Below are 25,001 nucleotides of genomic sequence, written 5' to 3' on the forward strand. Positions count from 1 at the left end.
GTCAATAGAGAGCCCACTGCCATCTCCAATTTTCTGTCCAACTCAGGAAGAGCTAGCTTATAGCTTACCAAGTACAATAGATTAGCTGTAAAATGTCAGAGATTAATACATTGAACTATTTAATGCATGCATGCCAATAGCAGTTGTTGGGATCAGTCCTGACATCCATATTTGTGGCCATTTTGTTGCACCACATATACACAATCACATCAGAGCTAGTTAAATAGAGGATTAATAATCCAAACAGTGAAACAGATACGATGATTCACAAATCTCCTGGCAACATGCCATCAAACAAAAGGACCACAAAAACTAGACAATAATAAGCTACACAAGGCAACTTTTTAGGGATAACAAAATAACAGTTAACGAAAACATAGATATAAACTGAGATAGTTCTTGATCTCCATATGGACCATCATCAGCCATCTTGATTTGTTGCAGAATATAAATTATGTTATCAGCAGAACAATCACAGTACAAATGCAATATTAATCCCAGAAATCTAACTACTTAGTGATGGTCAAATTTCTGCCAATTACAGTAAACTTTTCCTAAAACTATAAAATTAGGTGTGTCTCATTCCAATAAATTTTCTTGAAAGATTGTCACAGTCCCTACACTATAGTTACATGGATTCATGAATCATATTTTTGAACTGAGATGTAAAAAAGATCAATGATGAAGCTAGCAGTTCATGTATACAACATATATAGCATATGGAGGAACAAAATCGGTTCATGTACACAAAAATTTCGATGTTCATTACAGCTGAAAGTACTCACACGATAAATATACCATATGATGGAAATATACCTGTAAGAGGTGTGTTGCAGAGGTGCAACACAGTAGACATCAAAGCTTAATTGTTCCTGAAATAAAACATATAGAAGGGTAAATTAAAAGGCTCTATATATGACAAAAAAGGGGGAAATTATATGCTAATTACCCTACCATGGTTATGTACGCTGCGTATTCCTGAACCGGTTCCAAATGTGCTAAATTAAATCAGTTTTAAGCTGGGTATGCATTGAACGAGCACAAATAGTAGCTTTCCTACTTAGCACATCACGAAAACATTGGTTACCACCACTGGTTACTTCTGGAGGCAGTACTATTGATGTCCTAGGAATTCTATTGAGGTCTAGGTCACATATTGCATCCTCGCCCTCGTCTTCAACAATCATATTGTGGAGAATCACGCAAGTTAGCATGATATTTCCAACACTCTTTCTCTTCCATTTCTTTGCCGGACGACGTACGATGTTGAAACGAGCTTACAATACCCCGAAAGCCCGCTCCACATCTTTCCTTGCCCCCTCTTGATGTGTAGCATATAACTTATGCTTCTCAGTTTGTGGAAGTGGTATAGTCTTCTGGAATACAGCCCATTCTGGATATATACCATCAGCTAGGTAATACCCATGGTTGTACTCTTCCCCGTTGACATAATAATGGACCCGAGAAGCCTCACCTCTCACTGTGTCAAGGAAAAGAGGGGACTGATTCAGCACGTTGATGTCGTTGTTAGAACCAGCGACACCAAAGAAGGCATGCCAAATCCATAGGTCGTGTGAAGCAACTGCTTCAAGGATAATTGTTGGGACTTTGTAATCACCACGGGTGAATTGACCCTTCCAAGCCCTCAGACAACTTTCCCACCTCCAGTGCATACAATCAATACTACCTAGCATACCCGGAAACCCACGAGACTCGTTAACATGTAATATATGCTCTACATCCTCCCTTGTGGGGCGTCTCAAGTACGTCCCACCAAATACCTCAATCACCCCTTGTGAAAACATTTCTAAGCATTCTAAGGCTGTGCTCTTGCCAATTTTTAAATATTCATCTAGTGCATCAGCAGGTGTGCCATATGCTAACATACGAAGTGCTGCTGTGCACTTTTGAGGTGGAGAGAGACTTGTGCGGCTAGAGCAATCTTCCCTTTGAGTAAAGTATGGTGACCACTGACCTAAGGCTTCAACAATACGTAGAAAGAGTGGCTTGTGCATGCGGAACCTTGTGCGAAACATCCACTCTGGGTACAATGGATGCTCTGCAAAATAATCAGCCACCAAACGGCTGTGGGCATCTACATGATCCCTATGAATTGTCTTCCTTGTTCCACCTTGGCGCTTCGAACGCCCAGCTCCTAACCTACCCTTCATCTTCTCTATGATTCGAGAAGCAAATGAGTCTAGTACATTCTGCTCAGAAATGTACTTGTCTAGAACTTTAGATGGGTCTAGGTCATCTGAGTTAGAGGATGAATAGGAGGATGAGTCCGACATGGTTGGAGGAGGAGGAGGAGGATAGATTGGGTTGGCAGTTTCAAGTTATGAGAGGTAATATATAGATGCTGCAAAGGACTAGCTGTAATAACCATACAAATTTTAATATGGCTGGACTATGACTGCATTTTAATTAGGACCAGCTGCAATAACCATGAAAAATTTAATATGTCTGGACTATGACTGCATTTTAATTAGGACCAGCTGCAACAACCATGGAAATTTAATATGGGTTGGCAATTGACTGCAATTTAATTTAGACCAGCTACAATAATCATGAAAATTTGGGTTGACTGCATGGTTATTTAGACTAATGGCAGTTAATCAGCACAAAATATGAGACTATATGCATGATTATTTGGACTGAATGCTATTAATTATCACAAAACAGGGACTGGTTGCATGGTTGTTTGGAACTAGAGCTATGAATACAGTACAATAGTTTGACTACTGCTCAAAATCAACGTAGATATATGCATGTTTTACTACTGCAAAGAACTTCATGACACATACCTCACTGGTTTTTTGTAAATATATCTTCTCTCATGCATTTCAACATTGCAACAAGCTCAGACCTCACATCATCAGGCATATCTCTTGTGTCTTTGTTCAGTAACTCTCTATATGCTGCAATCATAGCGGTCTGGCGACCCACCTTCTTCGCTTCAAGATTATCACTAGCAACACGTCGCTGGGTCTCCAACAATTCACTTTACTGCTCCTTGGCTGCTTCATGTGCTTCCATAAACTTGTGGGTGTCATCTTCTAGCTCAGCAGTACAATCTTGAACCTTGCCTTTTCCTTTGCCTATACGCTTCGCCTTAGCTGCCTTGACTCCCATTGGACGTGGGATCTCCTCGTCATCAAGGGGGGTAGCATCAGCATAATCTCGCTTCCTTTTATTCGACTTGTCAAGCTGATCCAAATATGCATGCCATTTAGGTTGGGTTTTTAGTTCATTCCAACACTCAATAAACAAGAATCGCCCATCCTTGAAGTCATTCTCATACATTTTCAGCGCCTTGTCCATGAGATCAACATTACACTCCCCACTAGCATATAATGAATTAGCCTCCTTCCAAGGGCAACAAAAATTCCTAACTTTTTTCTTGATCTTACTAAACCGGCTTGACGGAGTAGTGCTATTGTAAGCAGCAGCAACATCAGCCAATATTTATCATTCTTTTTGAAATTCGATTCTATTGGATCATTTGAGTTGTTTAACCAAGCCTGACCTACAATTTCCAAATATTTCACTATTGTTAAATTGCATGTATTATGAATGCCACTACCAAATAAATAACTCGCGTAGGACACTTACCAGCCTCAAGTCTTCTTCAGTTGACCAGCCTAGGCGCTTCTCGGTCCTAGTGGCATTTCCATTGTTGCCATTCTCAACATTAATTGGCTGCAACTGACACCCTTCAGTCACATGGTGCATAAGGTTCGTGGTGTTTTTGATAAAATCAACAAAACCACCGAGCGGGCGAGATTCTAGTCCCCTATATAAAAATCATGAACATGAAAATCTTGATCAGTTATGTCCCATATATAAAAAGGAATGAACAAGCCAATCTTGATCAATGCAAGGCCTAACCCAATATTACCCCAGTATAAATGGTATATTGATATGTGCAGTCAAAATTATTTTATTTCAGTTCATAGTGGTAAATGAGTGCTCGAATCTAAAACAAATTAGTAATAGATGTAACATTGGACTCTTGTTTTTACTTTGCCAAATTACTGCATAAATACATGGTTACCACCACTGCTAATTACCCTACCATGGTTACCCTACATGTAACATTGGACTCTTGTTTTTACTTAGCCAAATTGCTGCATAAATACATGGTACAAATCATTGCAGACCAAATTACATGGGCCAAGTTACTACGGTAACCTGATTATCAGACCAAAATCACCTCTTTTTTCCTAAACAATTCATTGCACTAGTGCTGTTATGGATCAAAACAATAACGACCATGAAACTCTCAATATTAGACAGGGAAACAGAAGCATGTCAAAATCAGAACTGATAAAGCCAAATAATAAATGTACCATTGTTCCAAATCAACTTGGACGTCCGTCTTGGCATCAGTAGGAGGACGATATGCAGATGAGCCCGCCATGGCTTGTGACGGTGGAAAAGGAAACCATGATGGCAGTGGGGTGGGGAACAAAGGACCTCCATATGGATACGGTGTTGCCGGCGGGATATGAACACCGGGAGGACCAGACGAGCTTGCAAATGAGTTTGCGGTGGTGCAACCTCTCTCTTCGTCCGACGAGACATGGTGAAAAGGAACTAGGGTTTTGGTGCGGTAGAACTATGGAAGAGGACGGGGGGCAGTGGCCCTCCCTGAAATTCACCGGGGGGATGGATTTCAGGGGCGATTTTGGGGCTTTGGCATCGTTCTACCTGCCAGCAAAATGAATTTCGCGCGCGCGGGAGAAGTTATAGGACCGGGAGAGAAGAAAAAGGAGTGAGTGAGAGGGAATACTGCGCGGGAAGGAGATCGATCGATGCGGTGGGTGGGAGATCTGTCCATCGATTTGGCGGGAGGGGATCGATGCGCCAGGAAGGAGAGATCGATGCGCCAGCCTCCTTTCTCGCGCTCGCGCCAAGAGGGAGAGGGGGATCGATCTCATGGCAAAGAGAAAGGGGAAAGGGGATCGGATCAGTGGATCGGCGGCCTAGGAGCGGTGCGCGCACATGATCAGTTTTTCCGTTCGTGGGCCCCACAACCCGCGTTTTCTAGCGCCTGCCTCGGCTGCAAGCGGATTCAGATTGGGTGAGATAGGATAGACATGTCATAAGGTGACATAGCGTAGATCTCAGCTCTCCAAAATAAATCCAACGGCTGAGATTCGTTCACATCATCATGAGTTAAAATTTAACTCGTATGAGTAAAAATTTTACTGGTAGTTAAAATTTCAGGAGTTAAAATTTTATTGGAGTTAAATTTTAACTTGTAATGACGTGGACGAATCTCAGCCGCTGGATTTATTTCGAAGGACTGAGATCTACACTATGTCACCTTGTGACATACCTACCCCATGTCATCCAATCTAAATGCGCTGCAAGCGGGCGCTATGCCCCCAAAAAATGCGTTATAGCTTGGCGACAATTTAGTCGCCAGCTCTTCTCTTTCCCCTCAATCATTACCCTTCCACGTAGAAATAATGTGACGTGGCAATTATTGGAGCTGATGGGTCAGCCCTATTGTACCTGCTCTAAATGATCAGGTGGGTTTCCTTGTGCAAGAATTGTTCGTAGCTAGATTGGTTAGGCAGCCGCGCCTTAAGGCCTGTGGGCATATGGTTCAAATCCCTTCGCTAGCGGGCGAGTTTGGCTCATTTGCATGGCATTCGGTTTTGGCGCGTTGCTGCTCGTTTTTTTTTTTGCCTTGGTTTTCACTGGCGCGCTCACGGCACGCTGTCTGGACCGACGCTTGGGTCTCCCATCTCCTGCTTGATCTATTTAAGACACGCCACTTCTTAACGCCACCTCTTCCTCACTTGTTCATGTACTGAGCCATCCGCACATGGCCGATTTATTTCCTGGGTTCGATCTCAACGAACCTGCGGCAGAGCACGGCAACGGTAATGCATCATTTCATTGTTTCATTGTTTCCGTTGGAGTATGAGGAAATTAGTTTTGTTTTTTGATATTCACAGCAGTCTCATGCAAATTAGTTTCCATTATCAGTGTGTTCTTTCATTTTCGACAGGATTTGATTTGAACTTACCACTAAGATGAATATGGTGCATTTGATTTTGATTTCGTACAAAACATCGCTGGTAAGCCGTGGTTATTATTTCCTTTCTCAGTTTGTACTTTCCATGTATGATTGTTTTTTAGGTAAGCCGTGGATATTATTTTGAATGTGCTTGTTTTTTTTCCTCTTACTAGAACCAAACCATCGAAAGAAAGAAATGACAGAAGAAGTCAGAAAACAAGTGTATCAAGTATTGCTGGCTAAAAGCAAGAATGGGACACTAGGCAATACAGATACAAGAATTGTTGCTAATCAATTTGGATTGCACATTCGGTCAGTCCAATTGTGGTTGCAAGTAGAAAGAAGGGTAGATGTGGCCATAAGGCAATCCCTCTTGATTTGAAACAATTGCGCAACATTCCTCTCAAGTAAAGAATGACCATAGAAGATGTGTCTAGTAAACTTGGTATAAACAAAGCTAGGATACAAAGGTATTTGAAAAAAGGTTTGCTTAGGCGTCACTCTAGTCCAGTGCGACCTCGACTGAGTCCAGATCCACCTTGACGGAGTCCAGCGCCATCTCGACTGAGTCCCACAGCGTCATCTCTGAGTCGAGTGCGACCTCTGAGTCCAGCGTCTCCTCCATGTCTAGAGCGAGCTTCATGGCGCCGAGCTCCATGGCGAGCGTGCTGCGGGAGAGGAACGCGAGCGCGAGGAAGGAAGGAGGACGTGCGGCGAGCGGCGAGCTGTGAGGCGAGGCGAGGCGAGGAGGACCTGCGACGAGGAAGGAAGCCGCGCAGCGAATAATTTCTTCGAGCATGCGCCTACGAAGAAATTAACTCAAGCGTGCGCAGCGAGGCGATGCGAGCGCTGATTCGCTGAACAGAGTCCGAGCAGCGAGCTTAACGAACAGGCACGATTAATGCGCGTGATTACTGCGGACGACGAGCACGCATGCGCAGGGGCAAACACGTCCACCTCCTTTCCTCCGAGCGTACAGCGACATCCTTTGCGAAAACGCGAGCGATGCCAAAACGACATCTAATTCGAGTACGGAGGGAGTAGATACTTAGCTAATGCCGTTTTCTGATTTGTAGTATTCACTCTGTTTCAAATTATAAGTTATTTGACTTTTTTTTTCATAGTTAAAGTTTTTTATTTTGACCAAGTTTATGAAAAAAGTTAGCAACATCTATAACATAAAATTAGTTTCATTACATTTTACATTGAATATATTTTTATAATATGTTTGTTTTGTATTGACAATATTTATATATTTTTTATAAATTTGATTAAGCTTAACAAAATCTGACTAATAAAAAGTCAAATGACTTATAGTAAATAGTGGGAGTACCATAGTATCGATCGGATCGATCCTATAACGTCCGAATATCTTTCGTCATCATCATTATCGAAATCCAACTGCCCTACACACATTGCAAGGAGGCAATCCCCCGTTTCTGCTGCCACGATTCCTTTGGCGGCGTGGAGGCACCCCTTCACCAAGGTAATCAGTATAGATACTAGCTATAGGATAGATCTGCAGTATCATGGTATCATAGGATCATAATACATTTTTAAATTATATATTTTATACAAATATCCAGAAAAAAGAGGCGAAAAAAAACCAAAATTGTCCAATCTAAAAAAACAGGCGAAAGAAAAACGTAAATTATCTAATAAAAAAACCGGGTGAAAGAAAATGTGCGGAAAAAAGAAAAGAAAAAACAAATCTGCAAATCTGTCCGAACCAGAAAAAAGGGCGAAAAAAGACCGGGCGAAAAAAAAAAACCAAAATTGTCCGATAAAAAAACCGGGGGTAAGAAAACGTGCGAAAAAAAAACAAATCTGACGTGGTAAAATAAAAACCGGGGGAAAAAAGAATTTGTCTGATTCCCCAAAAATAATTGTCCGATAAAAAAAACGGGGCGAAAGAAAAAAAAGCGAAAAAAAATAGTCCGACTCCTATCCGATTCCTCTCATAAACGACAAAAAGGTCCGACTATAGATCCGATTCCCCCTTAAAAACGAAAAATAAAAGGAGCCACTCCTTCTGAGTCCGAGATATTAGCCACCACTCCTTTCAGTTTTAATCTATACCGTGATATCTCACACATCTTGGTGAAACAAAATGATGTGCCGGATTAAAGATCTGTATAAAAGACGGAACCTATAGGTCGAGAGCATTCCATTTTTATATGATTTTATTTTTTAGGTTTGTACTTTTACATTTGAGTCCCTGTAATTTTTATATTTATATTTGAGTCCCTATAATCTTGCAATAAGGTACTTGAGGTTGTTTTTTTAAAAAATAATAATAAAAGAGAGAGAACAAAAGCTGAAAGGTGCGTAAAAAGAAAATATAAACGATTCAAAATGCACGAGAAAATAAAAACGATTTAAAAAGAGAAAATGCACGAGAAAATAACAATGATTCAAAAAAACGCGTGAGAAAAAAGTCAGGAAAAAGCGCAAAAAATGCTAAAAAAGGCTTTCCATCTTCCATAAAAAAATAAAAAACACGTGAGAAAAATTATTTCCAACGTCGGTAATTTTTTTAAAAAAAACATGGGAGGAAAAAACTATAAGAAAAAACGCGCCATTTTAAAAAACGGTGCTAAAAAAATACCGTCTATTAAAAAATCGCTCTGAGTCGGATAGGATCCATCGATTTTTTGCCACCACTGTACACGGCTTTTATTTCGTCAATACTAATATGTTGTGTAGAAACCATGTCTCATGTAAGACCTGGTTTCCTTCTCTTTACTCGTTTATTCACTTGCCACATTATTTTTTCATCTTAGATTGCAGCTTATTTAATGCTATGGATATCATACCAGTCAATGGATTGGGAATGGCCTTATAATTTGGGATGGAGGGGTACCAAACAAATTAATGAACACTTGAAAACACAACTCCAAAGAGTTACTAGTGAGATCCCCTGCACGTGGCTGCAGAACTTGTGTATGATGAATTGCTACAAAATGGTGGGTGCAAGCTAGATTATTTGGTTAGGATAAAAGGGTATTTTTCTAGTGAAATTTGTACATTGCGATGATCATCCAATGGCAGCTTAAAATTAAAAAATTAAAATAAATGGTTGCTTCGGATATGAGAATTTTATTGTTATTTTGTAAAGTTATTAACATTTCCATAATTGTGAAGATATGATGATCTTTTCTATTTATTTTGATGTAGCCAGTCATGTACTCAAATAATAAGATTGTTCCCATGGCCATAGCATTTGAGCATTTTTTTTATCTCCAATTAAGTATAGAATAATCCAATATGAAAATTTAAGATCTGATGAAATAAATTCAAGATCAATAAACTGCTTGGAAAACTGGCCAACAAGTTCAAAAATAAAATCAATGTTTTGGCAAGATTTGTCTAAATTTCACTAGTTTTTTGTCATTTATTGAGCTCAACCTGTGATAAGTGATGAAACCACTCCCAAGCGGCAATGGGTCACCAAATATTTTTTTAACCCTGCCTATCACTCACCATATGTAAGTTGCTCCTTCTCAAAATCACCAAGACTATTCCAGTATCACAACACTTTATAGAGAGTTCCCATAGCAAGATAATATATTATTATTTGAAATTGAAATAATCAATCACCCTATTACCAAAAAAATTAGCACAAATCAATTATTCGACCAGACTAGCTAATAACCTAACTAAAGACTCTAGCAAATCATTGACCCCGGCAACATCTCATCTTCAGTGCTACTATTTCCTGCAAATCAAGCAGTAACATTTTGTCTTGTAACCTTTTCCCAAGCACTTGTGATCAATGGCTTTGCCTTTGGTGAATTTCGAGAAAACCCAACAGTGGTACTTGCATGTGAAACCCACGCAGATCGGCAATATGGAAACAGATTGCGTACAAGTATCTGCCATAAATTAATTTAACCCATCAGTAACTTATACCATTAATAATCTCATTTCATTTGCCATAATTAATCACAAGAAACATTTAAAAATCAAGTTTTCGGTTTAAAAATCGAGAAACATTTAAAAGTACTGAAAAATGAATTGGTTCTTATCGACAAATTAAATATGTATATCCTTCAACACAATGAGAATATACATGAGATTCTTTGATAAAAAAATGAGTATAACAGTGTGTGTGAGAGAGAATAACCTATAGGTGTTGGTATAGAATTCCCAAGTGATAACAGAAGCATCAAGACGAAACAAATGGCAGCTTTTCTCCCAACCATGGCTGATTAGCTCTGATCGGGCTTAATTATTACCCGAGACTTGTAGCTAGCTTCAGAATCGATAACTAATTCCTATGATATGGGAATCAAACTGTTCTATCATGAAGAGATATGATGATAAGATGTCTATTTATAGAGAGGAGAAATCAAAGGCGCTCGATTGATGGGGGACGTGAAATGTGGGTGGATAACGGCAGTGACTGAGTTAGTTGAATATTCATGCATATGCATATGGACCTGTTCAGCCGGAAAACTTCACCAATATAATGTACGCATGCACCACATCATGACCAACTTATGATATGAGTGTGATTAATTAACGGCTACCGCCTAATCAAATGTTTCAGTTGACCGTTGATGCAACATTAAGTTATACACGATGAAACAGAAAAATCAGCCTATGAAACATATAGAAATTTTGTGAAACAAAATGAGAACACGTGGTGAAACATATTGCTATTACGTATGAAACAATAAGTTTTTATTGTTTGAAACATATGTTTTTCTTTTATCAGAATATAATCATGGGATATCTTTAAAGATTTAATTATGACGAATTCAACGGTGTGATCGAATCGTTCATCAGATAAATAGTTTAGAAGAAAAAAATATTTTTAAGATCACTAATACATGTATGCATGCATGCATGGTGAGGGAGTCAATAGAATGACAGGAGAGAGAGTAGGAGCCTGACCATCCTGTACTTCTTCGGTCATTGGTGAAACATTAAGTTATACATGCTGAAACACCAGTTAGTGAAACATTTAAATTATTTTATGAAACATAATAAAAACACATGTTTGAAATATATTTCTATATATCACGTCTGAAACATTTAATTTAAAGGATTGAAACATATCTTTTCTTTCATCAGAATGTAAGAATATGAGATTTAATTATAACAAATATAATGGTGTGATTATATCATAGATTGGATAAGTAGTTCAAAAGAAAAAAATATTTTGAAAATCATTACAGCATGTATGGATGTGTGGAGTGGACAAGATTTAGTAATTTTCTCGTCCCATTTTTCTTGTTGCGTCAGATGTCTGGTACTAATAATTTCTATCATCTATATATATATATAGTCGTTTCCGTTTGGTAAACTATATTTTTTTCTTGTTTGGTAAACTGCTTTTCACTTGCTATATCTGTTTTTTCCGTCCCAAAATAACTTAAACTCTAAATTTGATTTATGTCCTTTTATCTATCCTCACTTGGCAAATTAAATAATCTGACATGCAGTACAAACGTCGACTCTCATACACACGCACAAACACATACTCTTATAAACACACACTCACACACACACAAATTCTAAATGTATGAGCACCTCTTAAGACTGGATTAGAATATCATAGAATAAACAAAGTCATCACAAATATCTCGATATTGATGGATATATCGTCACCTACTACATATTGAAAGAATAATTAGTCATAAATACGAGCATTCGTGTAAAGGCTTGAACTTAAACCGGGCATGGACAAGGAAGAAAGCTTAGCTTACCTCGCAAACTTAGAAATCTTATCTCTTCAATGTACATTCTTTGTCTACCCATGTGTACTACTTTTCTATTAATGAGGTGTGCTTTGACATTTTTCTTTACCACTAAATTTTCTCTGGATATGAGGGTTCCAATAGTAAGCTGCAAATAATAATATTATTGTAGTATAAAAACATGAATTAATTGGAAGAGATTAATGAAGGTTGGATAGCATATTTCATGATTGTAATTTCATCAGTAAAACAAAATACAATCTATTTGCACTTATGCTAATTAAAACTTTCTATGAACTCTCACATTAGCTAGAAATTGATTTGATGCATCGGATTATTGTGAATGTAGTTCATGCTGAGAGTCATGTTAAATAAACAAATGACACAAATGAAAATAGCACAGACTCTAATTTAGTAATAAAATTCATAATTAAAAATATCATATCGTATCCATCTTATACTCTGAATTTAGTATTTATTAATTAAAATCTAGAATTCAAAATTCATAAGTAGTAACTTGTAACTAACGTGGACCCTAATTTTAGTATGAGCAGATCAATATCAACTCACAACCAACACATGCAATGTAATAATATAATTTTAATATTAAAGAGTAGCCTATGTAATGCATGGGTTAGCGACTAGTGGTTATAATTTCTAATTTCCGTAGAAACTTTTATGAGATTGTATGTGTACTTTTCATGACATATGTACAACACACCATATGTTTTCAAACTAAGTATTCATTACTTTTTTTATAAGCCAATTTTGAAAAAAAAAATGACACATGGCCATGTATTTTTGAGCAGAGGGAACATGTTATGAAACACAAATCTTGAAACTGAGTCACATTCCTTAATTTGAGAGTTAAGGCATGTTGGATATATTTTCCTTAATTTACATTTTTCTAATAATTCATGATTGTTCATTCCGACATTTCCTATATATTCTCAACTAATCAATCTGCATTGGATCGATACGATGAAAGAGATCATCAACTCAAATTCTGATGGCATCACCTGGACAGAGGTTGCATATCATGATACTGAAATGACAGAAATAATTACAAATTAAATAGATCGATTTGTAATGCGTCTTTGAAACTTTTGGATCTTAGAAACTTTGAAACGTCTCTTTAATATCCCCAATGATAACAAGCCATGCGTTGCGCGACTTTTGATTCCATATAAGAACTATTTGTTGTATAGGATCTATTAGTTTATAGAAGATTTTAGATGAGTTATTTTATTTACAAAGTATCTATTGGTCTAGCTAACTATAGATTTAGCTAAGTCGTGCTATATGAGAAATCACTAGAAGCTTCTTGGTTTTTTTTTTCTTCATTATCTTTGCCCCCGCTCTCTTTGTACCATGTGTCTATAAGAGGAGGCACTAGAAACCTCTATAAATTCCCATATGTTTATGCTATTGTTATTTTTTTAATGCATATGTAACCTTTTGATCCAATGGCCATTATTTATCTAAATTCTTTATTCAACGGTTGATATGTTTTTGATGATGTGGCGTGTTCTCGTGTAAGAAAGCTTGTTGCTTTCACTATATAAGATAAGATAATAAGATATGATGATAGCCACCGGCCGGAATACACAGGAGACTAACAGTGCTCTGATTTTCTTTTCTCTCGGGCTGAAACGCCCTCGCCGAGAAATATCATTATATATGTATCGAAATTATATAATAATTTGATAAGATGCACATTGTGACAGTACACCATTGGAGGTAGAAGTCAAATTAATCATAATGCCAAACAAATTAACAACGACGGTGTACTTCAAAGAGATAAATTTAGGGATCTAGCTAGCTTACGAACATATGACTAGCACAAATTATTCAATGACACTACTAGCTAACGATCGACAACTGTCACGCCCGGAAATTCACTAGTAATTTCCGAACTTATTTGTGCATAAAATCCTCGTCCAGGAATCAGCCGAGGTACACAAACTGACAATTTAATATACAAATCCATCATAATAATAACGTTACACACTTACAAAAGAAAAGAAAACAGCAGCGGAATTTACGGTCTAGCGATGGCTTCAGCTCCACTCCCACAGGCAGCTCAACTGGGGTATAAGCCAAACGTCTTCTCCTTCTGGATCCTTTATCTTCAACTGAGGTTTGATTGATTATTGCAAGAATGAGCATATGACATACTCAACAAGCCACACAGCAAATATGCAAGTGCACAAGGATACCAAAGGATGGCATAATATAGGCTCATTTGCAAAAGCAGCATTTAGCAAAACATTTAAGAGAAGTAAAACAGTGGAGTAATTAATCAGAAATTTTAATCAACACTGAACAGCACACCCATGCTGCACAGGCCCAACCATCCTGAACAACCATACCCGGCTGTACAGATCTAACTCCAAACCAGGAGCTAAGCAAATTGTTACCAGTTATAACATCCATAATTATTGTGAGAGGTGTGAGACTAATCACGAAAAACATTGCTCAACCCGCCCATAACCGCGGGCACGGCTATTCGAATAGTTTTACTCTGGCCAGAGGTGTACCACTGTACCCACAAGACACAACCCCACATCATGTCACCATGTGCCTCAATACCACCACGGTACCTCGGAAAGGAGTTGTGACAATACCCCTTGCACAACATAACCCATTACAGCGCACCTTTCCTGGATCATAATCACCCCCTTATAAACAAGGCATGGACTCCCCAGCGACCCCCGTGGACTTCTCGCCACTTCTCAGTCTGGCGCACTATAATGAATCACGCTATACAAAAGATAAAGCCGTTGCCCACGCTGGCTTGTGGTTGGCACGGTAAATGTCTCACAATAGTAGCTCGCGAACCGGTCCTTAATTGCCATGAGCACGACTCTCAAAACCATGTGCTCACAACCCACCATTATCAAGTTTTAGTTGGCAAGTAATTAATTAACCAATCACGATTAACCATCGTGAACTATCATTAAGCCATCCTTAAATAATAGTGAGTCATAAGTTATCCCAATAGTATGCTAATGTTTCTAAGCATGGCTAAGCAATCATAACTAATATCTAGCTGAACCAATATATAAAGCCCAACTAGTCAAGTTATAATAACCCAAGGTATCAAGGAATAGGGTAATCAATGCAAACTGGCCATAACAAAGGAATAGGTTCACACCACCCGGTGACATTCGAAAATAAATGCACAGTTGAAATAAATAGAGAATTTAAATATAGGATCAACATGCTCAAAGGATTGTGTTTAGGATCTGTGTGACTTGCCTTGCAATAATCGGTCTTCAATTAATCTTCTTGATCACTTCCGACGCACTCACGAACCTTCGCAACGACGGAAACGACAAGCTAACACGCAAAACGAAGAAAAAGACTAATAAAAACCAAAAAAACAATACATATAAAGTAAACGAACATGTAGATCATGATTTTAGATGAATTTAGCAACTTGAACCACTCAAAACCGAGTTACGATGATTTAGTTATGAATTTCCGAAGATTTAATCTATTAGAAAAACGGGAAAAAGAAAAACCGATGATGTCATGATGACATCATCAAAGGCGGCCGGCTCGGATGGCGACCTCGCCGGAGCTAGGGCGACCGGCTGCGGATTTGGAGGACACCTACACGTAGAGAACGACGAGACGAACCCGATGGTGCTCACCGAAGTGCCGAACAACGACCGACGACGGCCGGCGACGAGAGGGGCGACGGCGGCGGCTCGGTTGACCGGCGGCGGAGGGGCTCCGGTGGCCGGCGACGACGGGGAAGGGGCGGCCGGGCTAGCCCTCGGTCACGCGCACCCGCCGGCGGCGAGAGGAGGCAGCGGCGACGGCTAGGGCGACGGCGCAGCGCGGCTGCACGTTGACCGGCGACGTCGGCGGCTTGCGCGACGCGGCGACGAGGCTACGGAGCACGAGAGATCACGGGAAAGAGGGCAAACGAAAGAGGAGGACTAGGGGGTCCTATTTATAGCCTTGGATTGAAGAGATCGGACTCCTCCCGCAAGAAATCGATCCGGGAAATCAAAAACTCGGTTTTGGAGATAAACTCAAAAACGAGTTCGATTCGGATAAAATACTCAACGGTTTGCTCCGATTCTTGGGGGTAAAGATAGAGGAGGATAAGAGGAGTATTTCCCCTCAACTAATTTTGGAAATACACGAGATAAAAGGCCGGATTTGGAGGGGAAAACCGCGGCTATACAGGTACTGTGCGGCTGGCTCGGGCTCTGTCTCCAGCCGGCTGGAGATTGAAGATGACACTGTAGCAGGGAGGCAAACTAGACTTTTTGCTGGGCTTCTACTTCTTGGCCCGATTGAAAAAGGGACACAAAGCAGACTTTGGAGGAGGGATAAGGCCAGCCGAAAGGAAGGGAGAATGGGCCGAGGACAGAAGCTGAACTTTTCCTATTTCGGCCCGAAAAGGAGAAGGGGATTTTAAATACTTTTCCAATTAAATTAATCACTGAAATGATCTTTGAATTGTTAAAAATACTTCCTATGCTCAAATAATTCCAAGAAAAATCTTGAAAATACTTGGACACGCAAAGTACTTAACAAAATTATAATTAGACCATTTAATGATTAATTTAATATGTGGGTAATTACTGAAATGCTCTTTGTAAGATTAAAAATTAGGAATTGAGCTCCGAAAAATCCGAGAATATTCCAGAGAGTATAATTAACCATGGAGAATTTAATAAAAATTAAATCCATCCATGCTTTAAATTTAGGAAATTTTATTTTCCACATTTAACTTCACTTGTAAATTAATGAACATTTAATATAAATTCTATTATTAATTTATTAAATAATTTATAAATCCTGAAACGAAAATCAGGATGTGACAACAACCAACTAAAAGATCACTTCTGCAAATTATTAATAAAACTCCTACAATTACAATAGAACATAACATAATATCTTGTCTTCAGTGGTACTAAACATTCTTACAAAGTTGGCACAAACATTTGATCTTGTAACCTTTTCCCAAGCACTTGTGAGACTGGACTTTGGCTTTGTTGACTTTGGCGAAAAACCAGCAGTCGAACTTGCAAGTGAAACCGGCACAGATCGGCGACACGGAAACTTCATACCAGCACCATTGTTCTACAAAATTAATTTAGCCAGTGAACTTACAATAATCTCACTTGGTTGATGATCTTAATCACACAAAACATTGGAAAATAGAACCTATAATAATCTCTTTTATCCTTACTTATAGTGGTGAATCCTTACTCATAGTGGTGAATCCATAACAGTTTTACAGCTAGCATAGGCATAACATAGTTAATTATACCATAGCTAGTATATTCTATAAAACTTCTATCTTCGGGCCTTCCAATTATATAGAATTTTAATGTACCAACTACCGATGACATCAGGCGGCCGCCCCGGGCCGGGGTCTCGGGGCATTAGATTTGCCGTTGCTTAGTCATCACATAAGAAATAAAAATTAAATTAAGATTTCAGTTTCTACATACAATTGAATAATAGATAATACATATGAAATGATACTCGAACACAATACATTGGAGAGGGATAGAGAAGGGAGGTCAAGGAGCATGAAGAACTAACCAGCATAAGCATGTTGCGCAAGTGTTGACAGAAGAAGTACCAAAACCAAGCAAATTCCAGCTTTTCTCTCACCCATGGCTCGTTAATTGGCTGTGAGAGAGCTAACGGCTAATACTAAGACCTCGGCTTTAAAGTTTCAAGCTCCTCTGTCACACAAGAGAGTGATGAGGTTTAACTGTATGATGATGTGTATTTATAGGGAGAATAATCCAACTGAAGAAGATGTAGGTTGTAATGCAACGTAAATCATGCGAGGATAAGTAACAGCATTTGACTGACTGAGTGTGAGAGGAAGTTAATTAGATAGGAGAATCCATGCAGGCATGCTTGGCCCTGTTCAGCTGGAAGAAAGAACTACATTGCATGCAAGATTACGTCTATGTATAGATCGAGAGAATAATAAAACTGAAGATGCTGAAATGCAACGTGAATCTTTGAAGAACTACATTGCATGCAAGATTACGTCTATGTATAGATCGAGAGAATAATAAAACTGAAGATGCTGAAATGCAACGTGAATCTTTGAAGAAATGCAACGTGAATCTTTGAAGGGTTAAGTAGCAACATCTACAAAGACTGAGTGATCCTTTTTCTTTTTTGGGAGGGGTTGTTATTCCTCATAAGTAAATTAATTATATTATTATTAATCTTTGGGTTAGTATAAAAATTAATGAGAAAATTAAATATGTTTTATTAAATAAATGACCTTGCCGCACATCCATATATAAGGGTGCTCCCAATACCTGCTCAAAGAGACATAAACTAGCGGTTTCAATATTTTGTACTGCCACTTTGCAGGCAACCACGCAAAATAAAGTTCACCGTATTTCAGCAAAGGTAATCATGAATCGAATAGCGCATGCAAAAGTTGAGTGTCCTTCCACAAAATTTACCCTATATATGCTAGTTAAATCCCAGAGATTTTTCTTCCTACTAGCAGCTAGCAAAATTATCCATTCATTGACACGCAAAATTAAACAAAGAGATCGTCGTCTTATACTAGCTAGCATGTACATGTCTAGATCTAATTCTGTTATCGAAAGAATTTATGATCAGCTTAGTCTTCGGCTCCGCCTCCTCCAAGCTCAGTCAAGCTCTGACCAAAGGTGAGGCCATAATTAAACTCCTCCGGCATGCTTGTCCTATTTCATTAATACTTTTTTTTTGAACGAATGTATTGCATAAATACTCACGATGCAAATTATTTATGGAAATTAATTTATTGGTTTGGATTTGTATTTTGTTTTTGTTGTTCTGGGAGGGTGTGTGAGCTCGGTAGTGTTTGGTTGTTGTGAGATTATTTCGTTATTAAATTCTACAGGGAAAGATGTTTTGTGTTCCTTAATTTGAAGTTCCAGTACCCTGTACCGTTGTCATTCTTGACTAATCACTCATGTGCATATATATTGTGAAAACATGTCTAGGAATTAAATCGCATTCCTTTCTGAAACAAGAAACTGAAAACAGGGAAAAGTAGTTCAAGCCAGACGTACTTGTTGGATACATTTTCTGAACATTATGTTGTCTCGCACTGTTTTATCTTCTTGACAGAGAACTATACCAGATTGATCCATCTATGATGACCTATCAGTAACGGGCCAAAGTGTCTCATCACAGGTGAACGCATTTGTGATGGGTTCAATTGGAGCCCATTCTAGATGTGGCCCATCACACATAAGGGGCCAGTTGTGGCAGGCCAGTATGTGCACCCGACACATAGCACGTTTGACATGCTCACCTATAGACCCATCATAGATGACCCTTTTACCTGTGAAGGTACAAAAAAATATAAACCGTCACAAGTGAGGACACTCCTCGTATATGGGTATATTCTTTTACCCATCATAGCTCTTTCTCTCTCTCCCATCGAAAGAAATCGAAGACACCACTAAGTCCTTATCCACACATCTCTCTCCCTTCTTTTTATCTCAGCAACCAATCAACCATAGCTCTCCCTCCCCAGCTGAGCACCCCCTGAGTGGCCCCCATGTCCTCTCGGGCCCCGAGCGCCAGAGGCCGCTTCCTCCACCCCAAGCGACGACCGTCGCCGTCGCCGTCGTCACATCGACCTCGAGTGTCAGCGAGCTCGCTTCTCCGCATTTGAGCTCCATCCGTCACCGCCATAACGTCCTCATCACGTCGACCCCCAAGCACCGGCAAGCTTGCCTATCTGCCCTGAGCTTTGGCTGGTACTGTCGTCATCTCCTCATATCGTCCATTCCCAAGCTTCGGCTGTTGCCTCCTCTACCCTTCGCCCTAAGGTTGTCAGCGGCCGCCTCTCCGCTGCCAACAAACAATGGGACGCCAGATCTGGTATCCAACAAGTTGGAGACCACCGGATCTAAATTCCCTAGAGCTTCGGCCGCCACCTCCTCCACCCTCTCCTGCATGGTAGCCATTGTCTGCCTCTTCACCGCCTCCGAGCTACGAGACACCAGATTTGGTCTCCAGGAGGTTGGGGACCACTGGATCTGAACGCCCCTAAGCTCTAGCCGCCTCCTCCTCCATCCTCCGCTCCAAGATCATCGGTGGCCACCTGATGAAGGCATCACTCCTTTGGATACACATGCTACTCCTCATGTTGTTTTGTAAGGTCCAATCACTAGAGCTCGTGCCCGACAATTAAATTTACAAGTGAGCTCGTTCCTAAGTACTTCTTTATGTGCTCTTGAGGATAGATTGCTACCTAATGATTTAATTATGATTAGGAACTATAGAGACAACCATGGAGCACTTGGAGAGAGGTTAGGAGATGGACAAGATCATCATGGACGTTCAAGACAAGATGAAGGTCCACTTCGGGCTCCAGGAGCAGTCCACACTAAATTCATCATCCAGGTTGTATTTGGACTCCGATTTCGACGTTCTACATATGTATGGAAAGCTAACGAGACCACCTTTCCAATGGATCTGATCCCACGTCAAAATTCCTTCCGAATCAATGGGAATCTTCAAAACAAAAAGGCATTCAGAATCTATCAGGTGCTATGTCCCCGTCTTTGGGCCCATTGGGCCGTGTGTCGTCTCGGAGTCTAATAGGGAGGCGTACAGGGGTCTAAGGTCGACCCTAGAACCTATATATTCAGTAGTTATCATTGAGTTAGGGTTGTGTTTTGCTTAGATTATTTCTGCCTTCGCAGTTTCGCTGCTAGATTGGTTTGTGAAACCCCAACGTCGAGTTCTTAAATAATCATTCATTTGCAATTAAGTTGTTGTTTTTCTTGTTCTTACTTGTGTTCTTTGATTCACACGCAGGGATTAGCCTTCTCGGCAAGGTCAATCGGTTTTAGCATGGCTGATAATCAGAGAAGACGTGCTACTACGATTGTAGGGTTTGGATCATGTTGATCGGAAGTTGGATCGTGTGTGTCAAGTTTCCACCAAATCGATAGTTATCTTCACCTGAAGGAAGATCGGGAATCCCATAATCCCGTTGCCATCACCGCCTCTCTGCCTTTACCCCAAGGTCCATCCTAGAGTGTGCACCACCGCGGCCTCTGCCTCTTCTCCGGTCTCCTCAGGATTGTCATGTCGTTCTTCGGAGTCTCAAGTCATCGAGGCAACAAGGATTTTGCAAGTATTTTTTTTGTGTTTGTGTCATGTTTTGGATCTTGCAAGTTTTGATGCCAATTTTCTGATTGAGTTGTGTTCTTTTTGAAGCCCACTGATTTGTGCTGCTGGGGTTTGGAGAGGCAGATGGCTGATTATAGAAGAAGAGTCGGGTCATTTGTTTCTTGTAGAAAGAGTTAGTCTGAAGTAAAATGTTTTGGGTTAATAACCATAGATATATTACTGTTAATACACATTTTGCTTCCTGTTGCAACCGAGCATCATTTTAGTTTTTATTTTTTTAACTGGGTTTTTCACACCTGTAATTGTGATGGGTCACAAGTTATTCTTCACTCTTATTCTTTTATCTTTTTGTTGGGTTACACTCATCACTGATGGGCCACAACTTATGAGACGATCGAGATTGAGTCATCTGTGACAAGTTCTATACAGTCACCATCGACGGGCCTTCACCCGTCAGAGATGAGATCAGTCATCACTGACCCCTAATTTCTACGAGAGCTAAACTCGTAAGAGGTGATGGTATGGGTGCATCGGTGTGGAGATTATGGGTATCCCATATCTACACGGCGACGGTATTTGGATTGGGTACCGGATACTTAATGTAGATAGAATATCTTATCTGTATCTCGGGTTTGTTTCTTAACTTGTGTATCAAGGAAACACCCTGAGACTTAGTCGGTTACGACTGTATTTTACCTGTATCTTCATATTCCGTTAGGAATATAGATTATCTTTTGTAATCCGGACTCCTTCCCATATATAAGGGGGGTCCGGGCGCCTCTAGGGGCAGATGTTGATTTTTCCCAAATCATACAATCAATAATACACTCGGCGGATTCATCCCCGGACAGGAGTAGGGTATTACTTCTTTATAAGAAGGCCTGAACCTGTATAAATCCTTTGTCTCCAAACCCATACACTTTTCCAGCTTGATAGCCACCCCCTTTTATTATTGCCGAAATCCAGTTTCGACAGTTGGCGCGCCAGGTAGGGGTAGCGTCAAGCTTTTCGCCGATCAGTGCAATGGGTCCTTTCTCCGGCATCGACGACCTCGTCTTCCCACCCGGGCAGACGTTTCGGTTCGGCAGCCTCGACTTCGTCACCAACAACTTCGGCAAGATTTCTCTCCTTGACTCGGAATCAGACCAGTCGGGAGAGAACCGGCTTTCGGTCCCGTTTGGATTCCCGAACGCGGCTGAAAGCTACTTCAAGACCATCTCAACCGAGTCGGCTTCAAACCACTCGGCCGAGATCGCATCTTCTCCGACGACACCAGATCAAGATGATGGGACTTACCCACCAGTCCTGATGAAGCTCCCCGACGATTTAGCGGCCGTCTTCACCACGACAGCGTCTTCATCCCGTAGGCCTAGGCAGAAGTCGGCTTCAACACCGATTTCGCCTAGCTTCAGGGAAGTCGGCGTCATCCTCCAACCACTCGGCACGGTTTCGACGGATCAGCTAGATGACTACAACAGCTCTCCCACCGTCGACTCACGTCCTACTGACATCGTGGAGTACGACGAATTTAGCTCTCGCTACAACGACTTCGACGACTACGACGACTTCGACGGAAGCCTAGATGACAACTACACCCCTCTCTACTTTGGCGTTTTCATGGCCAATAATGAGACGGAGGAGCAACGCCAAGTCCGGGAGACCGAAGAACGTCGCCGACTGGAAGAGGAGCATCAAGCACAAGAACAAGAACGGCTACGGCGTGAGCAGCAGGACCGTGAGCGGACCGCGAAGGAGGCTGAGGATCGACGTCAGCGAGCTTTGGAAGCAGGGCGCCGAGCGCGTGATCTCATCGGCCAACAAGACGTCGAAGGGACACCGGTTTTCCGCACCCCTCAACAGAATGCGGTTGCCGCGATCACTCTTCTCGACACCCTCCTCAACCAAAACGAGCTCAATCGATCCGACCACGTCGTCAACATCTTGAACCAGACGAAGACCATGATTGCGGCCTCGGTCCCAGTTAACTCCGAAAGCGTCCACACGCCGACTGGCAGCCGAGTTCCCCACTTCCGATCTCATGACTACCGTCATCCAAGCCTCAGCATCACCGGCGCAGGATCCAACCGCAGGAGCAGGGGTCACGACGAGCGGTCTGTTCACTCACCTCCCGACCTTCATAGGGAGCGCCGAGTGGAACGGCCTCGCTCACCACCTCGTCGCCGCCCCATCGATCTTCGCGACACAATCATACAGCGCCGAGCAGCTCGAGGCTACCATCACTCACCGGACCGCCACGACGACGACCTTGACGGAGTAGCAGCCTTCACCGACGACCTGCGTCGAGTGGATTGGCCAGCCGGCTTCAAACCGACTGGAATAGAGAAGTATGACGGCACCACTAACCCCGAATCGTGGCTTACCGTCTACGGTCTCGCAATCCGCGCAGCAGGAGGAGACAACAAGGCCATGGCGAACTATTTACCGGTGGCTTTAGCAGATTCCGCCCGATCTTGGCTCCATGGATTGCCCCGTGGTACGATCGGATCTTGGGCTGAATTACGCGACCACTTCATCGCCAACTTCCAAGGCACCTTCGAGCGTCCTGGCACACAATATGATCTTTACAACGTTATCCAGAAATCCGGAGAATCCCTTCGAGAATATATCCGACGATTTTCTGAACAACGTAACAAGATCTCCGACATCACCGACGACGTCATCATCGCCGCATTCACCAAAGGGATTCGCCACGAAGAATTGGTCGGCAAATTTGGGCGCAAACCTCCCAGAACAGTCAAGCTCATGTTTGAAAAAGCCAACGAGTACGCCAAAGCCGAAGACGCCGTCACCGCATCGAAGCAGTCGGGTCCCAGTTGGAAGCCGAAAAATACGCCGGCTACGGGAGGAGGTGGAAGTAACAATCATAAGGACCGCAAGCGTAAGCCTGAGGAACTTGTTGCAACCGCCGCTCACTCTTCTCGACAGCGTTCGCGCGTCAACACCTTCGACAAGATCATGAACTCCCAATGCCCGCATCATCCAAACTCCAACCACGTGGCCAAAGAGTGCTTCATCTACAAGCAGTTCGCGGAGCAGTATACCAAGCCTGCTCGGAAGAACTCCGACGAGGAACAAAGCACGTCAAGGAAGAAGGACGACGGCGACACCCCGGCTGGATTTCAAGACCACCGCAAGGAGCTCAACCATATCTTCGGCGGCCCCTTGGCTTATGAGTCTAAACGGAAGCAGAAGTTGACTGAACGGGAGATCAATGCTGTTCAGCCCGACACGCCCCAGTATCTTCGATGGTCAGAGATTGCAATCAAGTTTGACCGCTCGGATCATCCTGACCGAGTGGTCCACCCGGGGCGGTACCCCCTGGTACTAGACCCAGTGGTCCGTAATGTCAAGCTTCGCAGAACCCTCATTGATGGTGGCAGTGCACTCAATATCCTCTTCGCCAAGACTTTGGATGATATGCAGATCCCTCGCTCCGAGTTAAAACCAAGCAATGCGCCTTTTCATGGAGTAATTCCAGGATTATCCGCAACTCCACTCGGCCAGATCACTCTCCCGGTCACTTTTGGCACTCGGGAAAACTTCCGCACAGAGAATATCAGCTTTGAAGTTGCCGATTTCGAGACAGCATACCATGCCATACTCGGACGCCCGGCGTTAGCCAAGTTCATGGCCGTCCCGCACTACACATACATGATGATGAAGATGCCTGGTCCCCGAGGAGTCCTAACCCTACGGAGCGACATCAAGCAAGCTGTCACATGCGACAAGGAGAGTTGCGACATGGCCCAAACCCGCGAGATGGCGTCTGCCCGAGAGGAAATCCGACTGGCTGCAACCACGGTGAGCGAAGGAGAAGTGCCCGCTGCCAAGATTTCAAAAAGTGGAGAAACCGAAGCCGAGACTAAAAAGATTCCCTTAGATCCTTCTGATCCTACCAAAACTGCTGTAATAGGCGCCGAGTTAGATTGTAAATAGGAAAGCGCGCTCATCACCTTTCTTCAAAATAATAAAGATATCTTTGCGTGGAAACCTTCGGATATGCCCGGTATTCCCAGAGAGGTGATTGAGCACTCCTTACATGTCAAAGAAGACGCCAAGCCTATTAAACAACGACTCCGCCGATTTGCACAAGA

The 25,001-nt window shown here is 41.7% G+C and overlaps 1 protein-coding gene and 2 long non-coding RNA genes across 3 annotated transcripts; all 3 read right to left on the minus strand.

Annotated features, from left to right (window-relative positions):
- Positions 1 to 1,277: 1,277 nt before the first annotated feature.
- LOC136351527 (uncharacterized) lies at positions 1,278 to 2,294 on the minus strand. The gene is made up of 2 exons (XM_066303710.1): positions 1,824 to 2,294; positions 1,278 to 1,781 (listed from the first exon to the last, which is right to left on the minus strand). Exons 1-2 carry the CDS (start codon positions 2,292 to 2,294, stop codon positions 1,278 to 1,280), a joined length of 975 nt encoding a protein of 324 aa, XP_066159807.1.
- A 7,295-nt stretch (positions 2,295 to 9,589) lies between these two features.
- LOC107282034 (uncharacterized) lies at positions 9,590 to 10,401 on the minus strand. The gene is made up of 2 exons (XR_001548184.2): positions 10,161 to 10,401; positions 9,590 to 9,909 (listed from the first exon to the last, which is right to left on the minus strand). It is a non-coding gene; the product is annotated as an uncharacterized lncRNA (long non-coding RNA).
- Positions 10,402 to 13,473: 3,072 nt separating this feature from the next.
- Positions 13,474 to 17,468, minus strand: LOC136351486 (uncharacterized). The gene is made up of 3 exons (XR_010734680.1): positions 17,314 to 17,468; positions 16,591 to 16,845; positions 13,474 to 13,620 (listed from the first exon to the last, which is right to left on the minus strand). It is a non-coding gene; the product is annotated as an uncharacterized lncRNA (long non-coding RNA).
- Between the last annotated feature and the right edge of the window lie 7,533 nt (positions 17,469 to 25,001).

Source organism: Oryza sativa, chromosome 8 (genome assembly GCF_034140825.1).
Source record: "Oryza sativa Japonica Group chromosome 8, ASM3414082v1".
Taxonomy (NCBI): Eukaryota; Viridiplantae; Streptophyta; class Magnoliopsida; order Poales; family Poaceae; genus Oryza; species Oryza sativa.